Below are 24,011 nucleotides of genomic sequence, written 5' to 3'. Positions count from 1 at the left end.
GTGTGCGGGCCCGAAAGCCTCCCAGGAGCGGGGGCTCGCGCCGGGCCCAAAGCCAGCCTGCGACATGACTCCGGGATCAGAGAGGTGGTTTTGGCCGCTGTCGATGGCAAACTGAGTGGGGACCACACTTGTTCAGGCTCTAAGAAAGCAGACGGCTATGCGAGACAGAGAGAAGCGGGACATCTAGGAAAAGCAACTGCAAAACCATCGGATATAAAAGACCCAAGACAATTACATTTCAAGCGGAACTTTTAATTTTTTAAGAAGATCCACGTGAGAGTAAAAACGACCTTCAGGACCTTTTAGCAGGCCAAAAAGACGAATTTAGAGCTAAGTTAGGAAATGACAAATAGCTAGGAAATAGAGGACCATGAAATCAACTTCTCCCCAGTTTAGACTAAATAGATAAAAGTCAGAAGAGAGAAAACTTAAAGCAGATGAATTGTATGAGCAAAAATCATTGGTTATTAACAGTGGAAATGCAGAGGTTTAGCCAGAAAGTCCTGAGTCTTCCTCTGGGCACTCACTTACCTAATCTGCGGTATTGATAGCCTGCAGCCCTTCCTCGTGACTGAGGACATAACTTGTGTCACCTCCGCCCACTCCGTCGCGGCCTTTGTCCCCAGTGCTACACACTGGTCCTCTGCCCTTCTCACCTCCGTCACTCGAGCAAACACCAGGTTTCCTGCTTCCAGTCCTGGCCTCCTCTAATTCACTCTACACATTGCTTGCAATTAGAGATATCGAACCACACACACAAGTAGATGATATCCGGGAGCCTCAGAATGAAATGTAGACTTAGTGTGGCACAGAAGACTATTCGTGATGGGGCCTCTGACCAGTGCCTTCATTTGCATACACTTTCCACACTCCTCTTGGCCTTACCGAAATACTGGCTCTCCCCAAAGTCATGGACCCTTCGCATCTCCTTGCATTTTTTTTAAGTTTAAATCCTTGCATTTTTAACCCATCTTTCTTCCTACTTGGAATATTCTATGTGGATTATTAATATTCATAACTGAGTACAGCAACATGAACCTAGAGTGAGTGCCTTTCTAACTTACCACTACCATGTGCCAGCCCTAAGCTGGGCATCAGAATGGTTCCCAAAGAGAAGAGCTCGAGGTGAGGGGTGGGACCCAGGCATTCGTTAGAAGTGAGTGCAGCTGGCCCCCACTGCTAACGGGAAAAACAGCAAAATCCCTCGCAGTGTTTTTATTTCAACCACCTCAGAGAAACTGTGCTATAAGAAAGAAAAGGGGGAGAGAACAAAAAAAGAAATATGGACTCAGCTGTAAATCACAAATTAATCAGCATGTACCAAACATAGAAATAAAAGTGAATGCACACTTAATAAGTCTTCATTCCCTGCTTTGTTTCCAAAAGGTGAAACCACACAGCACTTGGAACCCCGAGGATCTCAGCTGCTACAGTCCCGAAGTGAAATGGTGATTTAGGGATAAAGTCAAATTTTAAAAGAATAAGAACAGTATTTCATTCAGGCGTGGTAATTTTATGAGGACATGTGGCACGTTTCTTACATAAATATATGCAATTTTATATGGTCCTAAGAGAGGGCTTTCAGCGAATTCATACATATCAGGATTCTGAGGGAAAACAAACAAATCCTAGAACTGGGTAACTCCTAAATCCTTACTGGGTGACACGCCCACTTCCTGAGCAACACACATTAATCTCAGAGATAATTTTTATGACATGTGTGACTATTGCTGTAAATCCCTTTAAGATGAAAAGCATCACCACTGACATTTGCATTGAACAAAAGGATTTATATGACTAAATTACTCAAGGCTATAAAGTGTAGAAAAACAAAAAATAGTTTGGATAAAACTTTGGAGCATGTTGCAATGGGATTTAAGCTTCAGGGCCTTTGGCTCAACCTTAAGTTTTAGACCCAGGCCTTCCTTAGAGTCGCTTAGAGGTTTTAAAACTTTTCTCTATAAACATGATTTGAATAAACAAGATGGATTTATTGACCCAGCAAGGGGCTCTTAAACTGATATATCTGAACTGAACTTTTAGGAATGGGGCTCCTAAAAGGTAAAGTAGTCAACCCTCATCATTTTATAAGAAAACAACGGCTGGGAGAGAAATTATATGACTCACCCAAGGTGATACGACTAATTCTCCATCATCATCATCATCATCATAGATAACATTTATTCAGCACTTACTATTTGCCAAGCACAGACCTAAGCCATGTACTTCACACACCAACTTACGAAGGGTGTACCAGTATCACCCCTATTTTCTAAGAGCTGAAAACGGTGTGTCCAGACTTCAAACCCACAGTGTGACCCTAAAGATCCACATTTGCAGCCACTCCACTCTTCTGCTAGGTCATCAGGACCAGAATCAGGACACCAGCTCTCCACACTTGGCAATGGAGTTTCCAAGTTATAAGATCTGCATCATCCGACAGCAAAACCCAACGTGGGTAACAGTTACGGGACTGAAGGAATGAGTCCCTCCCCGCGCGCAGTGCTTGTCTTCATGGCTGTCACGCAAGAGCAGTTAATACAAATGCTATGTGTCTAGAGTCCTATCGGAAGGTTAGCACTAGAAAATGTCTTTACATTCATGCTTTTAAAACACACTGGAGAAATGTCGCATGAAGCTCCATATGCTCACTTCAGTCTTTGATTACTACATGCCTTCTATAGCAGGAAGGTTTCAGAAAGGTCATTAGATTACGTGAGACGTGACCTGTGTGATGTGAATGGTCACATGTGCAGAACTGACAATGTTTTCATCTCTATTGATTTCTCTCTTTACTCCTTATTAATTTATGTGATATTCTACTTCAAATTCTGAAGCAAGGAGTGGGGAATAAAAATTGAGATGCTGAAGCAGAGGATGGCTAGACAGTAATATTCAGATTTTATGTATATACATACTTAAGTATATTCATATAAGTAAATACAATAGGCAGTAATGGTAAGTACATATAATTAGACAGCTCCAGAATTAAAATGCACTTAGTTGAAAAATTTAAGGGTCTCAAAGTCCTAAACCAAACACAAAGACAATACCAATGCAAAGAGTAAATACCTAGGCAATAAACCCAGCTTCTAATTACTAATCTTTGTTGTTGTCATTCAACAAGGTAAATATAAGGAAACACTCATGACAGTTTTGCTTCTGTGTCTTATCACCCCCAGAATCTGAAACTATACTTGTCAAATATGGACCTCGTGAAAGTTAAGTAGAAACACAAAGACAAGACAGAAGCCACTGCTGAGGGATAACATTAAAGTGTAGACGCTGCCAGAAGGAGAGAGAGACGATGGTCCTCACGGGCTGCCTCTCGGCCGGCCTGGCTTGGAACTTCCCGAAGCACTCACACACTCACTCACATACACACTCACACACTCACTCACACACACACACACACACTCACAGAGCCGTCAAAGACGCGGGTACCCAGCAAGGAGCTCAAGCTCTAAGGACTCGGCCCAGGCCAGATGGAAAAGGGTCCCTGAAGGAAAGAGAATGAACATGAAAATGGTGGAAAGGCCCTGACGTGATGGTGCAGATTGAAAGCACCGCCCAGAGGGAAAACCCAGCTCAACCACGTCTGGCCTGGGAGGGATGGTTGTAAAGGGATTTCACTATACTTACGAAAGGAAAAAAAAATTTTTTTCTCACTTTTTCCAGACTTAAAAAGTTTTCGAACCCAACAAACTTTGCATTTATTTTACTCATAACTGGCTATGAAGACAATCTTTAAAAATACACAAAATAGATTTTTAAGAATAGATTCAGACATGGTATCAGAAAATTGGTAAAAAGACTACTGCCAAGTTGCCTGGGTTTAAATTTCTAGCTATGTGATCTCAGGTGAGTTACTGAATTCCTGTGTGTGCCTCAGTTTCCCTCTGTATTAAATGGAAATATTAACAGTATCTGCTTCAAAGGATTATTGTAACGATCGAAGAAGTTGGTAGACATAGGAAGCGATATCTATTGGCTTTTATAATTAACAAATATTTATTGACCCCCTGCTAATATAAAATATAGAGCTACATGCTTCATGGGTTGGCCGTTGGGAGCAGGTGGGCAAGAGAAGAATAAAACTCATTCTCTGGCCTCAAAGGATAACACGGGGAAGCAGGACAGACGGAACCAATACAGGCAAATAGAATAAATGAAAGGGGCAGAGGGCAAATACTACTAGGCAATGCTAGTCACTTCCCTTGGCGTGTCAGGTCCTTATTCTCAGCAAACACAAGTATGAAGTGCCGTGATGTCTGTAATTTACTTTAAAATTATTTTAATTTTTTTTAGAAGGGGGGGGAACACTGATGTTAGAAACAAAAATCCGTTGCTTCCCATAAGCATCCTTCCCCGGATCGAACCCACAACCTGGGCATGTGCCCTGACCATGGTCATCACAAGCACATCCAGCTAGAGAGGAACAAGCCAAGGCCCAAGCCATCCAGCCCCTGCCCAGGTGAGCAGGAGCCAGGACCACCTTCAGCTGATATTCAGGCCTTCAAAATCTCAAAGAGCAGGAGACGCTGCCAGGAACCCTGGGCCCTCGGGCACTGGGTGGCCATGGCCTTTCATCAGCACCCATCCGGGCCGCCGCCTCCAGCCTCACGGCCGGCGCCCAGGGCGGTCCCTGAACCGGGATGTTTCCTCCCACACTCGCGCTCTACGTGTATCCTGTGTGTGTTGTCAACGTCACGTCTGTGAATCGGGAGCTTACATGCTGGTTTTAAGAAGAAAAACCTCTAATATGTCATTCTTGCAACATCAAAGGTTTAAAGTAATTCCTCGCATAACATCCCCCAAGCAGAACTAGAAACAAAACGTCCTCCAAGTACAAAACCATTCCCCGGACGCCAGCTCGGTAGCTGTGCTCACCCGCCCGCCTCTTCACGTGAAACTTCTGACGTAAAACTATCTCACAAATAAAAGCCGCTCTGACGAGGGAGCATCTGAGATTTGCTTCCCAGCAACTGTCGTCAGCTTGGCTCAAATAAACTCATAAAACGATTTTTTTAAAAACAGCTCTAAAGATGTGGTTTCCAGGTGACATGAAATTTCTGAGATGTTATAAAGTTGTTTAAAAACAAAAGCAGGTGAACTTTACGCTGAAATGTTTTTTTATGTGAGCTGGTATCAAAGAAACAAATAATTTAACAAAATAGGAATCTCAATAAGAAATTCCATTTTATCATAGTTATTTGTTTTCAGTATATAAATAAAAATCACAGACATTCCAAGGTCGTGTCTAATATTCAAACATAATTTTCAAGCCATTCTAGCATAGAGCTAAAAAAAACCCTCATATTTTGTTTTATAAATGGAACAAAATAGGAAGTCCTTTTGTACGGTGTTTTTCAAAAATTTACAGTACAAAGCTGATCAAATTAATTCATGATTTAAAACGGAAAACAAAAGGTTTCCCTGGGGCAATACTATTTACCTTCTGGACACTGGCAGGTGAATCCACCGAGATTAGAAATGCACGTGGCTCCGTTTCTGCATGGGTCAAGGATACAATAATCAATCTTGGATTGGCAAAGCTCTCCAGTATAGCCTGAACAAAACGAGAAAGACATTTTATAAAATGTGTTATGCCAAAACCACCAGGAACCACCCCATGAACTGATAGAGTCAACCGGTACCCACCCAACGAAGGCAACAGCCCTGAGCACACCTCTCCCACCAACTCCTTCATCTAACTTGGTTTTGCAACTAGAGACAATCATAGCAATTTAGAATCATAGTTCAAAACTTGTATATTTTGCAAGAATCTTTATGGCACAGGCAGACTTTTTTCGGCATCAGTTCTGCCCTTTATTTTGAAACACCAGCCAGGACCTTCAGGAGCTGAGACTGAATCCACCAAGCCTGTTTGATAGCTTCCTCTGACAGGGGGCAAATCGGAATCCACAATGTTCTGCTTGATCCACCTGAGATGACAGGCACCTTCCCTAGGCCACCCCAACACCTATTTTAAAAAGCACTAGGGCCCTGACCAGTGTTGTTCAGTGGTTAGAGCGTCGGCCCGAGCACCAAAGGGTCACAGGTCTGATTCCCAGTCAAGGGCATGTACCTGGGTTGCGGGTTCAATCCCAGCCCCGGTCAGGGTGTGTGCAGGAGACAGTCTATGTGTCTCTCTCACATTGATGTTTCTCTCTTTCTCTCCCCACCCTCCCTTGCAATGAAAAACTATCCTCAGGTGAAGATTAACAAAAAAAATTATTTAAAAAAATAAAAGCATTAGGAACATTTTCTAGATATTAATTTTTTTTTTAATTTACAATATTTTAGAGCTAGAAGAAACTCTCTATGTTCGTTCCATACCCTACCCCCTCATTTTAAAGAGATTTAGACACAATGTTAAGCACATCAATATATTAATATTAATTCCTATTTGAATCACAAATGAACCTCATAAATTCTCTGTAAAGCGAGCCTTCAGTGCTGATTTTGTTGAACAGTCATATAACCACACACCTGTGATGAGTAAGGACCTAAACCTATTAGAATTCCTATGTAGCCAAAAAGCTTAAATAAATTCTGAATATTTTATTAACTTTGAAAACAAAGCCCTCCAGAGAGACATGTTTGAAAAAAACAACATGCCAATGTTTTTCATTCTGAAGTGGGAAATGGTTATGAAAAAATTTGGAAAATACAAAATAGAAAATAGAAAGGAAAAAAAAAAGTTGCCCTTAGATCTTTTATTTGAGTGACAGAGCTAATTTCCAACAGAAATTGTATGCACAGGTATTTTCTACACAATTATAATCATACTGTAATAGTTTACATTTCTGGGATATACATAAAAACGTGTCTCTCTGAATTATTAGTTTGAAAAACTGTCATCAGCACTTGAATCTGAGGTTTGTAAAAATAAATCCCGATGCTGCGAGAGGGATGATTGCCGGCGCCTCGGTCGCAGCCTGGGCCGCGGAGGCTCCTGTTTGCAGCCCTGCTCCGCCCTTCATGCTTCCCAATGGCCAGGAGGTTCCGGCCAGTCCCTGGGCACGGGGAGGTGAGTGACACAATCGTGTGGACCGAAAATCCAAAGGCCGCGACAAAAAGGCATTTCCCAATTCCAGAAGGAATGATTCTAATAGGCCATTTCACATTAAAACCGTATTTTCAAATGAAAGCTCTGCCTTCAGGATGGAGGAGACTGAACTGGTTTTAAGAGGAAAGTTAACAAGTAAAGTTTTGGCTCTAACTAATAGCTGATATCTATAATTGAGCAGGTATTTCCCCCGCACATTAATTCATCCTCACTGCAACCCCGAGGTCAGTACTATGATAATCTGGCCCACTTTACAAATGAGGAAACTGAGGGTTTGAAAGGTTAAGTCATTTGCACCAAATCGCACAAGGAGCCGAACTCCTGAGCTGAAATCCTTAAAGGAGCATTATGCCTCCGACAGCAGGCATGACATCACCCACCAGCATGTAAAAAACAACAGAAAGGGACCGATAAGAAAATGTACATATAGGTAAGCACAGAGATGGCCATAAAGTAAACACCGTAAATATTCATCCATAACCCACAGCCTGTATGTGGTTATGTTCAGGCTGCAGAGGCCAAGAATTTTTACTTCTTTAAATCCTGCCTTCGAAGGTTCTACAATATGGCTACAAAAGTACATTTATGGAAAAGATAACCCATTGCAAATGATAGCTTCTCAGCGGCAGCATGGCTTAAAGTATGAAGTGTCATGAATCCTGTCATTACAAAGGCCTTAGCCCTGTGACCACAGAATGACACGCAACCATGAAAAACAGCCAGGAGCCCCTCAGGTAGCATCTGTTAGAGGCGTGTGTCCCCACCAGATGGAAATGCTTTCTTCAAATATTTTATTTGGTAATTGTAAACATATTTAAATTAGAGAGACTAGTATATAACCGTCACATATCCCTCGCCTAGCTTCAACAATTACGAGCATTTTGCCCATTTAATTTCATCTAGCCTCCTGCAACAGCCCCGTCCAGGTTTAATCCCTGAGGTGAGTGGTTCTCCACTGGTGATTCTTTCCCCAGGGACATTAAGCAATGCCTAGAATCATTTATTGTCAAAGCCGTGGGGGTGCTACTCGCATCTAATGGGCAGAGGCCAGAGACGCTGCTAAACACCCTACAATGCACAGGCAAGTCCCCAGCAACAAAATTACTCAGCCCAGCATGTCCCCAATGCGGGAGTTAAGAATGCTGGTTTAGGTCAATGTGACCTTGGTCTTTCAGAATAAAAACACTTGTGTTGTCCCAGTGCCTCTCATCTCCCCTTAAACAGAAACTGGTCCTTTACAAAGTAGGGAAACAGCTCTTTCAGAACATTGTTAGAGATCAGAATCCTTGAGAGTATTTACAACCTCTACGAAGTTAAAGATCATTTTTTTAAAAATTATTCGACTATAAAAACTTTAATTACTGAGGAATTTATCATTGTGATATTCAAAGAATAAATTAGCTTATTCGTCAACAATAGCTGACCATTGGCAACACTGACCTCTCCTTGTAGGGTCAGTCACAAAGGTCTATTGTTTCTTCAGAGAGCATTCTAGTAAACAAAAAGGATCTGAGAAAAGTTGTGCCTCGGGATATACAGTAAGGAAGCCTTTCAAGGACGCATGGGATGCATGGAGAAGCTCTACACTGAGGCTTATGCAGCTGACCCTGAGAAATGACATTAGATAAAATCATGTTCATATCTGGGAAGCAGGGCCAGCAGATGGTAGGAGACCAGACACCGTTAAGGAAACGCACTGGGCTACAAACCCACTCGGTGGGCGCGATACCAGGCTACACTGGGTCTGATGTACACTTGGAGTATTTAATTCTATACTAGTTTCTATTTAAGTATAAAATGTGATTTGAAATTTGTCAGTGAATGGAGAGGGAAACCTAGCTAAGTTCCCTGTGTCAGAATGGCTTCGAAGGAAACTACATCCTGGTGGTGTCTTTTGATTGCTGTAAATATAACAAAAAAAGCCTGAGTGCCCCCTCCAGCACCCCCAAATCAATACCTATCCTGTACTCTTCAGATGAAGGAAGACCACCTGGAGTTCAACGACATCAGCAAAGTTGGCCAAGTGAGTCAGATTATTAAAAAACAAGGCAATCGACTGGTTGTTTCCCTAAACAGTCTCCGTCCCTGCACAGCTGTTTTTCTAGATGATGTTTTCTTCACGATTCTGCTACTGAAATAAAAATAGCCTCTGTGTCGCCTTCATTCTAAGAGGCAGAATCTAATGGTTTCTTCCGAGAGCTGTTCTGAAAGCTTCCAAGGTGAGAACTGTGGCGAGGACTATTTTTAACATCCCGGTCTTTTAATAGCCTGGCCTGTGCTGGTTTTGTCCTGAAAGCCTGATGCCCCTGGAGAGCCCACCGGCCCCGGCCTTGCCCTCAGGGGATCTGAGCTGGGGCTCGGCCACTGCCGCTGAGACGGATGCCTAACGGTAGCAACTGAAGTCAGAAATAAATAGCAGGGACCCGTGTGCCATCGAGACGTTCAGTCTCAGGGGCATCCAATATCAAAGTCGGAAGGCAGGAATTATGCAACAGAAAAACCGTGTAAGATCCGCTGGCGGGGGGACAAATACATCTGAGCGCATGCAAACACGACTTAAAAGCCAAAGGCAAAGAGAATAGGACCTAGGAGGCCCGCCTGTGAGAGGCAATTAATAAAGCATAAAATGGGGCTACGGGATGGAAAAGCATGAGAGAACGCTGACGTCAGCGCGATCAGGAAAATCAATCTCAAGGTCAGAAGAAAAGTAACACATCTAATAAGTACATGGGCAGAAGGCACAGTGGGAAGGACAGTGAAAGGTCCTTTCGGGGGTGAAAGGTCTCGGATGGTGACGCAAGGACCCGCTGAGTGAGCGCAGCAAAACCGCCGACCTTGACCTTCGTTTCCCTCAGGGGCGAAAGGAAGGGGTCATGTACCTGGGTCCCTCCCAGGACAGCAGCAGTGACAGTGAGACCCACTCCAGGAGCAGCAGCCGCTCCCACCAAGTGCAGCCTGAAGCTCAATATTTTTGAATGAATGAATAACAGGCATCTGAACACTGCCACGCAATGTGCCCATATTGTTTGATCTGTTTTCAACAGGCAGCTTAGAGCAGCGGCTCCCCCAGCGTGGTGCCCCGACCAGCAGCAGAGGCTCGCCTGGAACTTGTTACAAATGCAGATTCACCGGCAGCATCCAGACCAGAGAAGCAGGGGCTCTGGGGTCTTAAGACAGCCTCCAGGTGACTCTCATACATGGTGCATGCTAAAGCCTGAGGACCTCTCATCTGGAAAACTAGCAGCAAACAGTTGTTAATAGCAAAGATGAATATTAGTCACTTAAGAATCACACATATAATGCAGATAACAGGAAATTTCAGAGTGGAAGTCAAATATACCAAGTCAGAAAGCCCTTACGGACTGCGCTGTGGACACATGCTTTTTCCTTTCACGAGTGGGACCCTCTGAGGCTGTTACTGTGCCTGTCGCTGCACTGTTTGCAGACATACTTCCCTATTCTTTAAGAGCAGGTGCTGGTGATTTTTGTCCCCAGCTCCCAGCACAGAGCCAGGGACACCATAGGTACCCACTATTGTAGTCATTAAGGACTACATGAGCACCACCCATTGCTATTTTTTAAATAGTCCCTTTCATTCTACTTCCCTTAAACCTAAATAAGAAGCTGTGATATTGAAAGAGGCCAGACAGCTTACGACACCTAAATCTTCTCATTCTGTATGTACTCTTTCAGGGAGACCTCACAGCTTGTGTAGCCCTATCACATCCATGCAATCAGGAGGCTGCCAATGGCTTGGACAAACCCCGTTGGCAAAGCCAGTAACCTCCTCTTAGGTGCTCCTGCAGTACTGATGCGGTTGAAAGTATTGCAAGAACGTTTTTAAAAAAAATCCATCATACTTGATAAAAATTTCCGCTCCAACCACATTCTGTGATTCATTTTATATGGTATGTACATGTACATGGCATTTATCAATGGTTTACTATTTTAAAAACCATCTCCTAGCTTTCCAAGAAATTGTATTAACCATGAAAACTAACAGTTGGCTACTTAATCAACTCAATATCCAATGTACCACATTCATTCACAGATTACCCAGGACTCAGAAACTTCTATCTGTACTGGCATTCGATGTAGAGATTAAAGCGAAATATCAAAATATTAGCAAAATTGGAGCAGAAGCTTCTTGGCTGAAAATACTATTTTCACTTACCAAGAAATGTTTTCCTCATGAGAGAAACAAGCACCGAGGCAAGACTATGCCTCAGCGAAAAGACTTTATTGGGGATTTTTGTGCTTTGGTTTGAATTCATTCATTCGTCAGGCAATCAAATGTGAAACAATCAGAGCCCAGCAGGACACATTTTCAAAAGGAAAGCACACTTTCCACTGTTTGTGGGGTCTGATGTTTGTATCTGGAGCTTCGGGATCAATGAGTTCATGTTAATTAACCTGTAAATAGTTCTTCCACGAAGGAAATGTAGCTTTCCAATGGAAAATAAATTTTTCAAGAGACATGAAGAACTAAATTTAGTATAAAGGTCCTCATTTTGAGCAGCCAGTCCCCTTTCTGGATAAAATTGCCTCATACTTTTTTTTTTTAAGAGACCTGTTTGAGAGGAGGAAGTTGAATGGCATGGGCTTGAGTCATATATTTATATGAGGAAAGTACTCAGCACACAGTGTGGCTTTGTACACAGAAAGAAAGTATAAGAAGATGGTAGAGAACGTGGGTTTTGGAGGCAGACAGGAAGACCTGGGTTCAAATCCCAGCCCCAGTAGTTACTGGCAAGTACACCTGGCATGGTGAAGACCATGAGAATGCTCACCTCTTCCCAGGCAGAGCTTTAGGGACTAAGTGACCAAATTCTGTCTAATGACGTGATGGAAGTGACATCCGACACTTCCAGGCGCTGTTCTCAGAGCATCACACAACACCCTCCAGATCCCTGAGTGACCACCTGGAGGGCAAGTGCCTTCATCCGACTACGACACAGCAGAAATTAGCCTTTCCTTGGAAGCCACTGAGATGTGGGGAGTGACGTGTTACTGCAGTACAGTCGAGCGTTGCCCTAACAATTTTGGCCAACTTACAAAATTCCCTGTGCCTCAGTTTTCTCACTTATGAAATCGGTACAATTAAGAATTCTTTTAACTCAGATTGTTCTAAGGACACCCAAAGAAAGCACTTAGGAACTGACAAAGTAGAAACCCACTTACGCAGACAGAATTCAGGTCCCAGGGTAACATTTTTTAAATCTCTTCTACCTCCGATTAGGATTTGTTCTAGAGCACGAGGAACAACGGGAACTATCGGGGAGGTGCCAAGTAGGCAGTTAGATAAGTGGGTTTGGAGGGGCCCCCGACCTGGAGATACAAAGTTAGGAGAAGACACACTACGAAACTGTTGAAATGAATGAGGTAGCTCCATATGTACTGACATGGAAGGATATCTATGATCTACCAGAAAAAAATAACTTACAGAACAATGTATATACTATAATCACTTGTCAATACATATAGAAAAATACTTGATCTGCAAGAGAAATACACACAGAGGTCAAGACAGAATATACCAAGTCGTTAACCTACCCCTATGATATGATAAAGTTTGGGTTAATAGGTAAGTAAAGGACTTTCACCTTTTCATTTATAAACTTCTGGATTGTTAGGTCTTGTCGCTTACAATGAGCACTTAATCTCTCAATTCCCACTTCACTCCACCCCCCTCTCTATCTCCACCGCCTACCTCGTCCTGAATCCCCACGCGGTGCCAGAAGTTAGCAACAGAATGAGATGGAATAGGAGAGATCTGTTTTGAAGGATGAAGTCACGTTATTTGATATTAAAAAAGGAGTAATTTAGTGCTTGCTTTTAAGCTGCATCAAAACAGCTATAGCAACATGTTCATGGTAAATGCCAGTCCTGCTCCTTGAAGGCCTAGAGTCAGCTGGCTACGCTGTCCGTCAGTTAAGGTGGCTGGCAGAGCACTGAAGTCTGCGGCCCACTGTCTACCGAGGTCTCCTAAGAGTCGCTCATTGTGCTTCGAGGATTTGAAAGTCTCCTGTGATATCCATGCATCCCCTGTACTAATCAAGGAATATTAGCGACTTGCCTCATTGTGGAGAAGGTGTACCAAGAACTCGGGCCAATGAACATACATGAACAAAAGGAAATTAACATAAAGGGAAAGATTAGGTGGCTTTCCCTAACAACCTGGGTAGCTTGCCCTGGATTTCTCTTAAGTTATTTAGCACAATCACCCAGCGCTGCGCCAGCCCACACTCAGTGCCCACTTTGCAGAATTGTTTTTGAAACATCCAGGCCTCTGTTTGACCGAGAATATCATTCTCCCAGAACAAAAATGGTGAAATGCTATAATGGAAAAGTCAGAAAGCCAGCCAAGGGGCAGGATGCGCGTCCCCATGGGAACTTCCTTCTTCCATCTCCCAAGTATATAAAGCATAGACTGATGGAATCAAATGTGACCTTGAAGTCCCCTTGTCCAACAGCCAGGTGAAGTATTGTTTAACCACCATTAGTTAACAAGCGCAGAGTCTACCGAGTGATACGTAAACGGTTAGCTCCGCAAACCATACCAGCAAGGCAGACGCAGGTGAAATTGCTCCCGTCTTGCTGCTCTTTCGCGTCGACACAGCTCGCGTTGTTCTGGCAGGGTGTCCTCCGGCAGGCGTCAAACTCCTCACAGTAGGCCCCCACATACTGATCATCGCAGGCGCAGGAAAAGGTCACCTAACACACAAGTGTACAGCATATGTTACTTGAGTCAACAGTTTATGCTTTGGCTGTGACGCTCAAAGTTAAAAAGCACCACTTCTTTTTATAATTATACCAACACTAGTATTTTCAATCACATTGCTTATATCATGATCTGGTTAAAAATCAGAGCTTTAAAAGAAATGGTATAGGTGTCTGTATAGGTTAATTTCAAACTTTTTATGATTCTTTACTCACAGTTATTTCAATCATTTTCAGTCTTCCTAAACTAGAAATGGAAAGGATAACTTTATTTTAAGCATATAAATAAATAAAAGTAAAATGAAGTTTTGTTGACTTGATAAAGTTTTGCTCTAATAAAAATAGCAATTTTATTAGAACAGATATATTGTGCTACAGTCATTAAATTAGATGTCACCCCAACCAACTAAAATCCTGCAGCACAGACAGCGCTTGTGACAAAATCATCATCAAATGTCCTCCTCGGACCCCCCTTCCAAAGCATTGAATTTACTGAACAGCCTGTAAATCAACCTCAATCTATAGCCATTCAGGTGACCCGGGTGCAAGGGAAAATGAAAGGACTATAATTCAAGTCACCTGCTTTCTCTTTGTTTATGATATTAACATTCTTTTAGTAAAAGACCTTAACTCAGACCCAGAGGACGAATCTGATTGGAAGGTTCATTTCTGAGACAGCTGTAAAATCCAGAAAAAACAGAGCCTTCCTTCTCTCTCCTCCTGGCCACCCTCAGGGTGACGTGTCTACAAGAAATGCAACTCTGGCTCCAAAGCCCGTGTGAAGCTATATAGATGGTTACTGCAGATTTTCACGAAGGGGGAGAAAAGGGAGCCCAGGAGAGTTGCATAAGTCTTACTGCTTAAAAAAATCAAAACCAGACAGACAAAAGCACCCTTCCCGGCGGCTCCCTCCAAGCCCCACACATCAGGCAGGTGAGCAAATCTCGAATGTTCCAAAGCCTCAGCCTCTCCTGGACCCACCTTCCTTCCCTCCCTCTCCAGCTCCCCAGGTTCCGACCCAACCTTAGAGACTCTGCCTCTTCTCCAGGTGTAAGCCCAGAATCCCTGCCCAACAGATCCCACCCAGGGCCTCCCCGCCCAAGTACAAGAGCACAGTCCCTCCTGAAAGAGAAAGCAGCCTTGTCCAGTCTTTACTTTGTCTCTCAATCAAGTCTTAGAGCTCGTGTCCATTTCTTGATAAAATCTATTGCTGTACATTTAGATTTTTCTGTGGCTCTTGTTAATGAGATAGTTTCCTCATACCTTTCTTGTATTAATCATATTAAACAGTGGTCATTAAAGACATGAAAATGCTAGAGTTGTTACCCATCATCACCCTGAGCTCTCATTACAGGTTAGTTTTTAGTTGACTTTGTGTTTTCTAGATAAAACCACCCCCCGCACGCCAATCGCAGATAATGCCCACATCGCTTTCCCTCCTCCAGCCCTCGTGGCTACATTGGTGGCTCTTCCAGGATAATTCTGATTTTCAAGGGAGGCTTGTAGAATTTACCACCGAGTAGAATGCTGGAATGATTATTGAATTTTATCAAATGCCATTTTAGCTTACATAAAACGTAGATAGTTTCGTGATTTAAAAATCCTTTTTTTATCTTTAACCTATGTATATGTGAGCTGAGTGTTTAAATTTCCGTGGACTGACTCATACTTGCACTCCCGGGAGGGACACCTGCAGAGGTCATTACGCAAAATCGTTTTATGACTGCATTCTAAAGCCTTCCACTTCTCTTGCCCTGTCCCAAAGACTCCTTTTCTAAGAAAAACTGTCCCTTGCATGCTGAGACATTTTACCCCATAAGACGACTGCCCTTGCCCCCGTGACTACACCATGAGTGGATGTACCTCTGACCTCAGCAGCCAACCATGACATTTAGCCCGAACCGCCAGGTTTTCCATAGGCGTGTTGATTTCCTTAATTGAATACCCTTTGGTTAAGGAACCTGCCACATCCTTGCCATCTGTGTAGTCCAGTCTCCTTTAGTTGGACCACACTCTTCAACCAGATCTTAGAAACCCAGACAATTGAATAAACACTATGGCCTTTCCTTCTTACGTTGGAGCTGGGTGTTCTGCCTCCGAGCCCCGTCATCTCTCGCCCCTCTCTGCGGCCAGTGGGGGTTCCCTTGGCATTCTGGCAACAGTGGGCATCCTGTCTGATTTTCACGAAGCCATGAGTTTGTTCCTTGTGTGTTTGCATAGACTTTGTGGTGGAAAGCTGGGAGAACCTACATCAAGGCCTGTTAGAAAGGCAGTCTTTTAAATAGGAAACTGCTTTTCTAGAACTGTCTTCCTGATGGGGCACTTAAAATTTCCAAAGATTGAGCACCTGAATTAATCTGAAATATATCACTTATAAGTTATAGAACACATACTCTCATGTGAGCAGGAGTTTAGGTTTCTTTCTCGGAGGCCTTTGTGCCCATACACTCCCCTTGATCCCAGACGAAGCAATTAAGGAGGTGACACAGCTGTGAACAATGTACCATTGAGCAGGCGTGGTCAGGGCAACCCAACCAGCAGTCAAAATATCAACTTATTGAAACTTCACCAGATGACCAAGAACAATAGCTGACGCCTGCGGACCTCAGGGGCTGCACAATAGCTGCATTCCGTTCCCAGCCTCAGTTTACCCCATTTCCCTAAATAACCCTATCCCTCAGGCCACTCCTGAAGACAGGTTTTGGATGCTCATATGCTCCCTATCTTCTCGGTTGGCCAGCCTTCTCAATAAAGCCTTAGAGGATCCACCCCTGCCTCCGCTGAATTGGACACAGGGACAGGCCGCCCAAACCCCACCGGGGTTCCCCGGTAGCATTCCAAAGAAAGTCTGTCCTCGTGATACCATTGTAAACTAACCCTGCAAAGGAAAGGCCGACTATTATAAGCATGCCCAGTGAAATCCGGATGACAGAGGAAGCGTGAAATCCGAGGTGCATAAGCTCCTGGACAAAGGCGTTTCCTCCCGCCCCTCTTGCTGCTCGGGCCTGCCTCCTGGCTGGCGGGCTCTGGAGCTCTGCACTCGCCCACATGGCCCACAGCCACGGGGACCCCACATGCAGTGGACGGACGGACGGATGGACTGCGAAGAGCCTGATGCTCCACTGGACCCGCCTCCCCCATGAGACGGGAACTCTGGCCACTGGCTCTGCTTCTAGCTCAATTGAAGCCCCAGCTGCACCTTCTGCAGGACTGGTTTAAGGGAAATGGGACTTTTGAAACCCAGGGATGTAATTCCATGAAAATAAAGCTTTCTACCACATCTCACCCAAATGCTTATTCCAGTGGCACTCCAAGACCCCACTCCCACTAGCAACGGGGAAGGGCAAACTGCGCAATTGTCCCCTAACACGCGCACAAATGGACACCAGAGCACACCTCTGCTATTAGCAGGGACGAGTCTGGAGCCCTTTGCACATCTGGAGATGTGCGACCACCTTTGAAACATAAGCACTGGCACACCCAACGCATACAATCCCAAGGCGGGCTTCAGCATCATAATAAATCACTACGGGCCGTTATTTTTGGCAGCTCTTCTTTAAAATGTATTTGGTTTGTATCCAAACGTTCCAAATTGCAGATAAATTTCTTTGGTTATTTGGGGGATACATTTTGCCTATGATTTATCTGGTGAGTTCCATGGAAACTATGCTGCTTGTGAAAGTAAATTATTAAAAGCCACAAATCAAATATTTCTTATTTCGTTTTGATTGAATTTAAAGCTAAAACAAAAGCCATATATTTTGTTTTACTTTGTTTTAAGCAAGAACCTTGAAAAAAACTTTAGCAAACTGTTGAAACAATTGCTTTTGACCAAGTAAAACACTGAATTAATTCTTAAACTTCAAATTGTTTGAGAAAAAAGATGGGGGAAAAAAATTTTTACATACCCATGACCATAAAATTTTACTTAAATCTTTGTGTATTCTGTATCATGTCATTTATAGAGTTAGATTTCTTCCTGTCTATTTTCTAGCAATAAGGAGCTTTCCTATAAACATTAAAAAGGTTTCTTTTCATAGTTTCAAGACTGTTGACTTTCAAGAGGCCACGAACACTTATAAGGAAACTGATTTTAGTATATTGGTTGTGAAAAACTGTTTTATCACTGAATATTGTAAACTGTTATGCCAACAGTGAGATATTTAACCCACTGACTATGATGACATCACTAATCTAGGTCCAATTAACTCATCCAGCATAAGAGGCAAAATGAACGTATTTAAAAAGTAGCTTAGCTAAATTACTAAATGATACTTCCTTGCTAAATTATTGTATATTCATAAGTAAAAGTCTATCAAATAAAATGAAAAGTGGCTCTGAGAGATTAATTTTAAAACCCAGTGCAGAATCTCAATTTGCCTCAACAGCTTGAAGTCAAACATTCCACTTGGACATTAATGAAATGTTTTCGGTTTGTGGTAAAAACCTACTTGGAAAGGGTCTAGGTTAAGAAAGTGTTAGTTGTCCCTGCATTCATTTACTCACCCACTCAACAAAGTGAGCACTTACTAGGCGCCAGGCACTGCACTAGGAGCTGGAGGCACAAATGTGTACAAGGCCCTCCCATGCAGATGCTACTCCAGTGGGGGTGACTGACCATAAACAAAATAAGTAAATAAGGGAGTAAATTAGGTGTTAAGTGCTATGGGGAAAAGTAGGGGAGGGAAAGAGAAGTGGTGGGGGTTATGGATGCTGAGAAGGTGGTAATGGGGCAAAGATTTGACAGAGCTGAGGGGTGGCCCATGGAGGAGTCCCAGGGAAGATATTCTAGGTAAAAGGGATAGTCAGTAAAGAGACACCCACGGGATGCCCAGCCCAGCCCAAAAGAGCCAGAAGGCCAATGTGGCTGGAGTAGAGCAAACAGCAGGGACAGTCGTGGGACAGGAGAGAAGAGGGTAATTGGGGTGGGGCTCAGATTGTGCAGGGCCATGCTTCTCAACAAGGGGCCACCTCACCCTCCAGGAGATGTTTGGCAATGTCTGGAGACATTTTTGGTTGTCACACTAGGGGCTTGCTACACGCATCTGGTGAATAGAGACAAGGATGTTGCTAAACACTCTACAACGCACAGGACCAGCCCCTGAACAAGGGATTTTCTGGCACAAATGTCAATGATGCTCAGGTTGAAGACCCTGGTGGACAGAGAACTTTCTAAGCCACTGTAAGATTCTGGCTCAGCAGAGGCTTTGGAAACCATGGTTCACGTGCCCCTAGAAGACTCAAAATTATACTGTGCATAGTAATGTTGCTTTATATTACGTTATCTTGATTCATTGCTATGGCTGATTTTATTCTGATAACACCTTAACCCTGACTGTAAGCAATCCCACAGCCATCTCAAAGCAGACATTGATGGCCATTTAATCAGGCAAACTTTACTTCTCCAATTGTCATAGTATGATGTTAACACTACCATCTGAGATGCTCTTCCAAGTATCTGTGTTCAGTATTACAGCATAACTGCTTTTACCAGAGGCTGGATGTCCAATGTTTCCTCTTTAATCCCGCTCACTCAGTGAACAGTTTTGGGGCCCCTCCAGATGCCAACCAATATTGTATTAGAGACATGGGGAAGGACAGACGGAGACAGTCCCTGTTCTCATGGGGCTCATATTCCAGCTTGTATCGCAGAGTGAGAAGAAATGCATATACCCCGTCACATACGGGGAAGACCTACAACGAAAGGCACGTTGACACGAGTGGACAGGGAGTGGGGGAGGGATGCACGTTGATTTTTATCTCAATCCAAGTCTAGTTGGAAAGACCAATGATTTTGAAGAATTGTACCTACATAGGGCTCAGTCTTTCCCCCCCCAATGTCAAGGTTTTGCTTTCCATGGAAACTAAACCCAATCATCAGAAAACTGAATTCTGGACCCCAGTCTCTGCAACCTCTTGCTCTCTCTTTCACTGACTTGAAAGCGAATTGTTTGCAATGAGTGGCTATTTCATCTTAGGCTGCCAACTACGTATTGAAGGGTCCTAACAGAAACATCCCTACTAATCCTGCTACTGCATTTACTGTGTGGACATTGTTGAGAAAATTGCATACCTACATTTTTGGTGCCCCACTTATTACAAAGCTCCATTCAAGAAAATTCACTCATTTCAGTGCCAGTAAAAATGTTGCTGGTCATGGGAGCTGACGCTTTGCCCTCATGAATAGTGCGGGACAGGTGACTGCCCCCCTTTGTTTTTTCTATTTGATTTAGCTGTAGTGATCTCGGAGTCTCAAGGTTCAACTTTAACAGCTACCCAGGGCTCTGTGTCCTATTTCCTCTTTCCAACTTGGAAACTGCTTTCTAATTTATATCTTCTCGGACTCCGACTTTTGTATTTTTATATTTCAATACTCTATAAAATATACAGCCAACTGTATAAATAAATAATTTAAACTCCCTCTCCTGGCACACAGGGCCCTTGCAATCTGGCCCCAACTTACCTTTTCTGTCTCATTCTCTGTAGTTTTAAACCTCTCATGAAGCCTAATTATTTTGAACAAATCACCCCAGAGAGGTAAGTTTTCTGAGGAGCTTTATGTCTATCTTTAAGAATCAATTTATTTTGCTTTCTCCCTTAAACAAAGTATACAGAAAATACAGTTATCTCTTTTTGCTATCCCAGGGACATCGCTATCAACATAAACTCCCAGCTGACCAAACACTGGCTATCGCTGTTCCCAGAGCTTGCTTACGTTCGATTATCTCATTAATCTTCACCCATCTGCCAGGTGGGTATTGTCAGATCCATTTTAGGACTTGAGAACAGACTTGACAGAGGTCAGATCAATTGTTGAAGGTGCCCCAGCAGGAAAGTACAAGGTCAGGGCTTAAGCCGTATCATGATTCTAAACCCTTTCCTGCTCTCAGCTGCACACAGTCCCTTCATCACCGTGATGGTCTCTCCACACTGTAAAGGAATGTGGGGGTGCCCTTCGCCCTTACTCTAAAATAGCCCACAACTGTAGTATTTTAGATCCTGCTCCAAATATAAGTCATTTTTCTACACACACACACACACACCCCTTGCTATCTGGCTGCCTTCTTTGCCAGTATCATTGACTGTCCTTTGAGTTCACCAATTCTGATTTCTCTTAGCCTTAAGAATTACCAGATTTATTCAAATAAGGTGTCAAATGGAGTAAGAATATCACTCCTGAAGGTTGAAAGCCTAATTCCTCACGCATAGACTTGGACACTTTGGGTGAGCCTGGGCCAGGGACCTTAGTTATCATGCACCATAGATGTCTGCGTGCTTGTTGAACGAGGCCGGCTTTATAACAGGGTTCCTCCAGGCAGACTTGCAGGAGTCCTGTGCAGGCACAGCACCCTCTTCTCGGCTTCCTTCCTGTCTCTGATGATCTTATCTTTTAAGACAGCATTGTAGCTGCTTATACAGTCTTCAAGCACACGTTCATTTAAAGCGGATACTTGAAGGATTAGGAGGACAGTCCCAAGCAAAAGGGTAACTAATGAGCCCCTAAACCTCTGAAAATGGGGGAAAATTTGTATTTAAACCACTCCTGGCTAACAGATTCTCTAGGCAAATTTCAATATCCATTATGGGCTAGCCCAGTTCCAAACAACATCTGGGCTATTCAGAATTAAATGTCTGAACGTCTGCAAGGTCAAAACTCTGGCTAATGAGTTGATAACTGTTGAAACTAAGTGATGCAGGCACGGTGGTTTGCCAAATTAATTTTATATCTATTTAAAATTACTGTGCGCACATCACCTGGTCCCCGCATACGAAATCCCATTCCAGACATTTATTTCATATCCCAGTACCAGGAAAAGTGCTACTCATCCTAGGGATCCCCAAGTTTGCTCCTCTGGACAACAGGAACCACGTAACTGAGTACATTTCCTTCTGAACAACTGAATCTTCTTGCAGAGAAGGCAGGCTTGGCTGCCTCTCAGCTTCCCCAGGATGCCGGGGTCACAAGCAGGGCACAGCCAGCTCACACCTCGGCTGGGACAGCAATTCCTGCTTACATAGCCTATGGGTCAAAATGCAGAAGACCTCTCGAAACTAGCTCTCTGCAAACTGCAGGGTCAAGAAGTAGAGCCTGGCCTGGCTGTGTGGCTCAGCTGAGGTCACCCCATGCACCAGGAGGTTGCTGGTTCACTTTCTGATCATGACACATGCCTTGGTTGTTGTGGTCTCCATCTCCAGAAGGGGGCATGCAGGAGGCAGCCGATCAATGTTTCTCTCATTGATGTTTCTATCTTGCTCTCTCTCTCTCCCTTCCTCTCTCTGAAATAAAAACATATTTTAAAAAAGGAGAGTCTGTTTCCTAACGTTGGAAAGCTCTGAAATCTTTTGCTCTTGGTTAAAGGACGGGCTCCAGATGCAACTGTCTAGGACAAAAGTGTGCGAAGTAAGGGCTTTCTGCAGCCCCTTGACCGAGAGCCTATATTGCTCTAAGCTGACTCTGGAAAAGGAAGGCAGTGAGGCCCAACTAACTCATGTCACAATGCAACATCAGTCACACTGTAGCCCCAGCTGTCCCATCACCCAAATGCACTGACCCTGAGCTGGTGGAGACGGAGGCCACAGATGCATCGTCCCAGGAATCCTCACCCAGAGACCTATTATCCCAACTCCTTGGTCACGAGAACCATACCGCGTAGTCACTCAGGTCTGAAATTACAGAGCTGACGAGCTACAATCTAGATAAAAAGCAGTAAGCACAGCGCGCGCTTTCATCTGGCCCTGCATGGCGAGCTATAATTAAAGGGTCAGATCAGTCTAGGGTGCTGTTTAGCCTTTTGTTAAACCCAGATTTAGTATTTTAAGAAACAAAGAATTAGATGCAACATTTAAGACATTCTATTTATGATGTGAAAGTGCTTATAAAAGCCTTTCCCTGAGCCCGGGCCACCCAGGCACACCTGGAATCCAGCCACAGAGACAAACTGCTACCTCTCGTCGGGACACAGTGAGCTGTCTCCAAGGAAACTGGCCCTAAACTACATTTTTAAAATTCCTGTCTGTCAGCTGGGGCTTGCTCTATTCATTGCACATGTGATTTGAACAACATACTTGCGTTGCTTACAGCACATAGTCTCATTTTCCCATTAGACGTTAGACATACCATTGCTCTTCTATTTGGATTCATTAATTGCAAATGTAGCAGCTTATTTTTTTAAAAAGTAAGCTTAGAAATATGTAGATTACCTAGCCATTAAATTCAAGACTTGACATTCGTGAATTCGTAGAATTCCTTTCTCTGGCTTAAATGTTAAATTCTCAAGACTGGAAATAATAATGAATGAGAGTCCCACTCTTTACTTCTAAAGGACATTGAAATTCACTTTATTACTCAGGGGAGAAAAAAGTAAATGTCTTTCAGGAAACTCTGTAAAAACCTCTCTTCCTAAAACTGGATGTATGCATGTGCCAAATGGAGACGTTCAACAGCCATTTCCAACCACATCCTGCCAGCTTACGTGTTCTCAGCACTCTGAGCGCGGCCATAACTAGGCGCAAGAGCTCCATGCAAGCAGCTTGCATCTTCGAGTCACGACCCTCTGTGTACTTGTTTGCTGCAACATCCCAACCCTTTCACAAAGTCAAGTCTGACTTTGAAGAAATGAATGTCACTGGAAATTCACCTTTTATTGAATTTCCCTGAAAATAGCCTGATCCCACAAGTAGATGACGTACCATTCTACTTTCTTATTTTAAAATTCCATCATTATACCAAAAGAAACTGGTAAGAAAAAAGCTTTCATAAAATGGACACTTCAATGTATAAATTACTGAGGAGAACTCACTGAAGAACGGACATCCTTCCCAACATCTTCCTCAGGTGACCTCAGATGGAAAACTCACCGTGAGTTACATTTTAAAATGTAAAGTCAAGATGAACAACCAGTGGTCACTTTCTCTACTGATATAAATCCGATGGGGACAGGGCAGGATACAAACTCACTTATTGACGAAAGCCATATGCCAACTACCATACAAGGATTCACTTAACGCTCCCAACAGTCCTGCAAGATCAGTCTTCTTTCTCTTTCACCACTGATAGATCAGAGAGTTTAGGTAGCTTGCTCCAGGTCACACAGCTAGTGAGAGGCAGAGGGAGGCAGATTTGGTCTCACTGCCAAGACATTCACACACACAAACATTAGAAGCGGACCGCAGCCGGCCACGTAGATGGTAAAAGAAACCCTGCATCGCTGGCTGGGAC

At 43.5% G+C, this 24,011-nt stretch overlaps 1 protein-coding gene across 1 annotated transcript in view; it reads right to left on the bottom strand.

Moving 5' to 3' along the window:
• Positions 1 to 24,011, bottom strand: part of DNER (delta/notch like EGF repeat containing) — a 185,489-nt gene that overhangs the window by 55,800 nt on the left and 105,678 nt on the right. Inside the window, exons 6-7 of the mRNA XM_087819363.1 lie at positions 13,633 to 13,786; positions 5,456 to 5,569 (exon numbers count right to left, since the gene is read on the bottom strand). Coding sequence (XP_087675489.1) covers positions 5,456 to 5,569; positions 13,633 to 13,786 — 268 coding nt within the window. The remainder of the gene's footprint in view (positions 1 to 5,455; positions 5,570 to 13,632; positions 13,787 to 24,011) is intronic.

Source organism: Miniopterus natalensis, chromosome 8 (assembly GCF_054644295.1).
Source record: "Miniopterus natalensis isolate mMinNat1 chromosome 8, mMinNat1.hap1, whole genome shotgun sequence".
NCBI lineage: Eukaryota > Metazoa > Chordata > Mammalia > Chiroptera > Miniopteridae > Miniopterus > Miniopterus natalensis.
The sequence above is the reverse complement of the archived record's forward strand: the minus strand, read 5'-3'. Positions and strand labels throughout refer to the sequence as shown.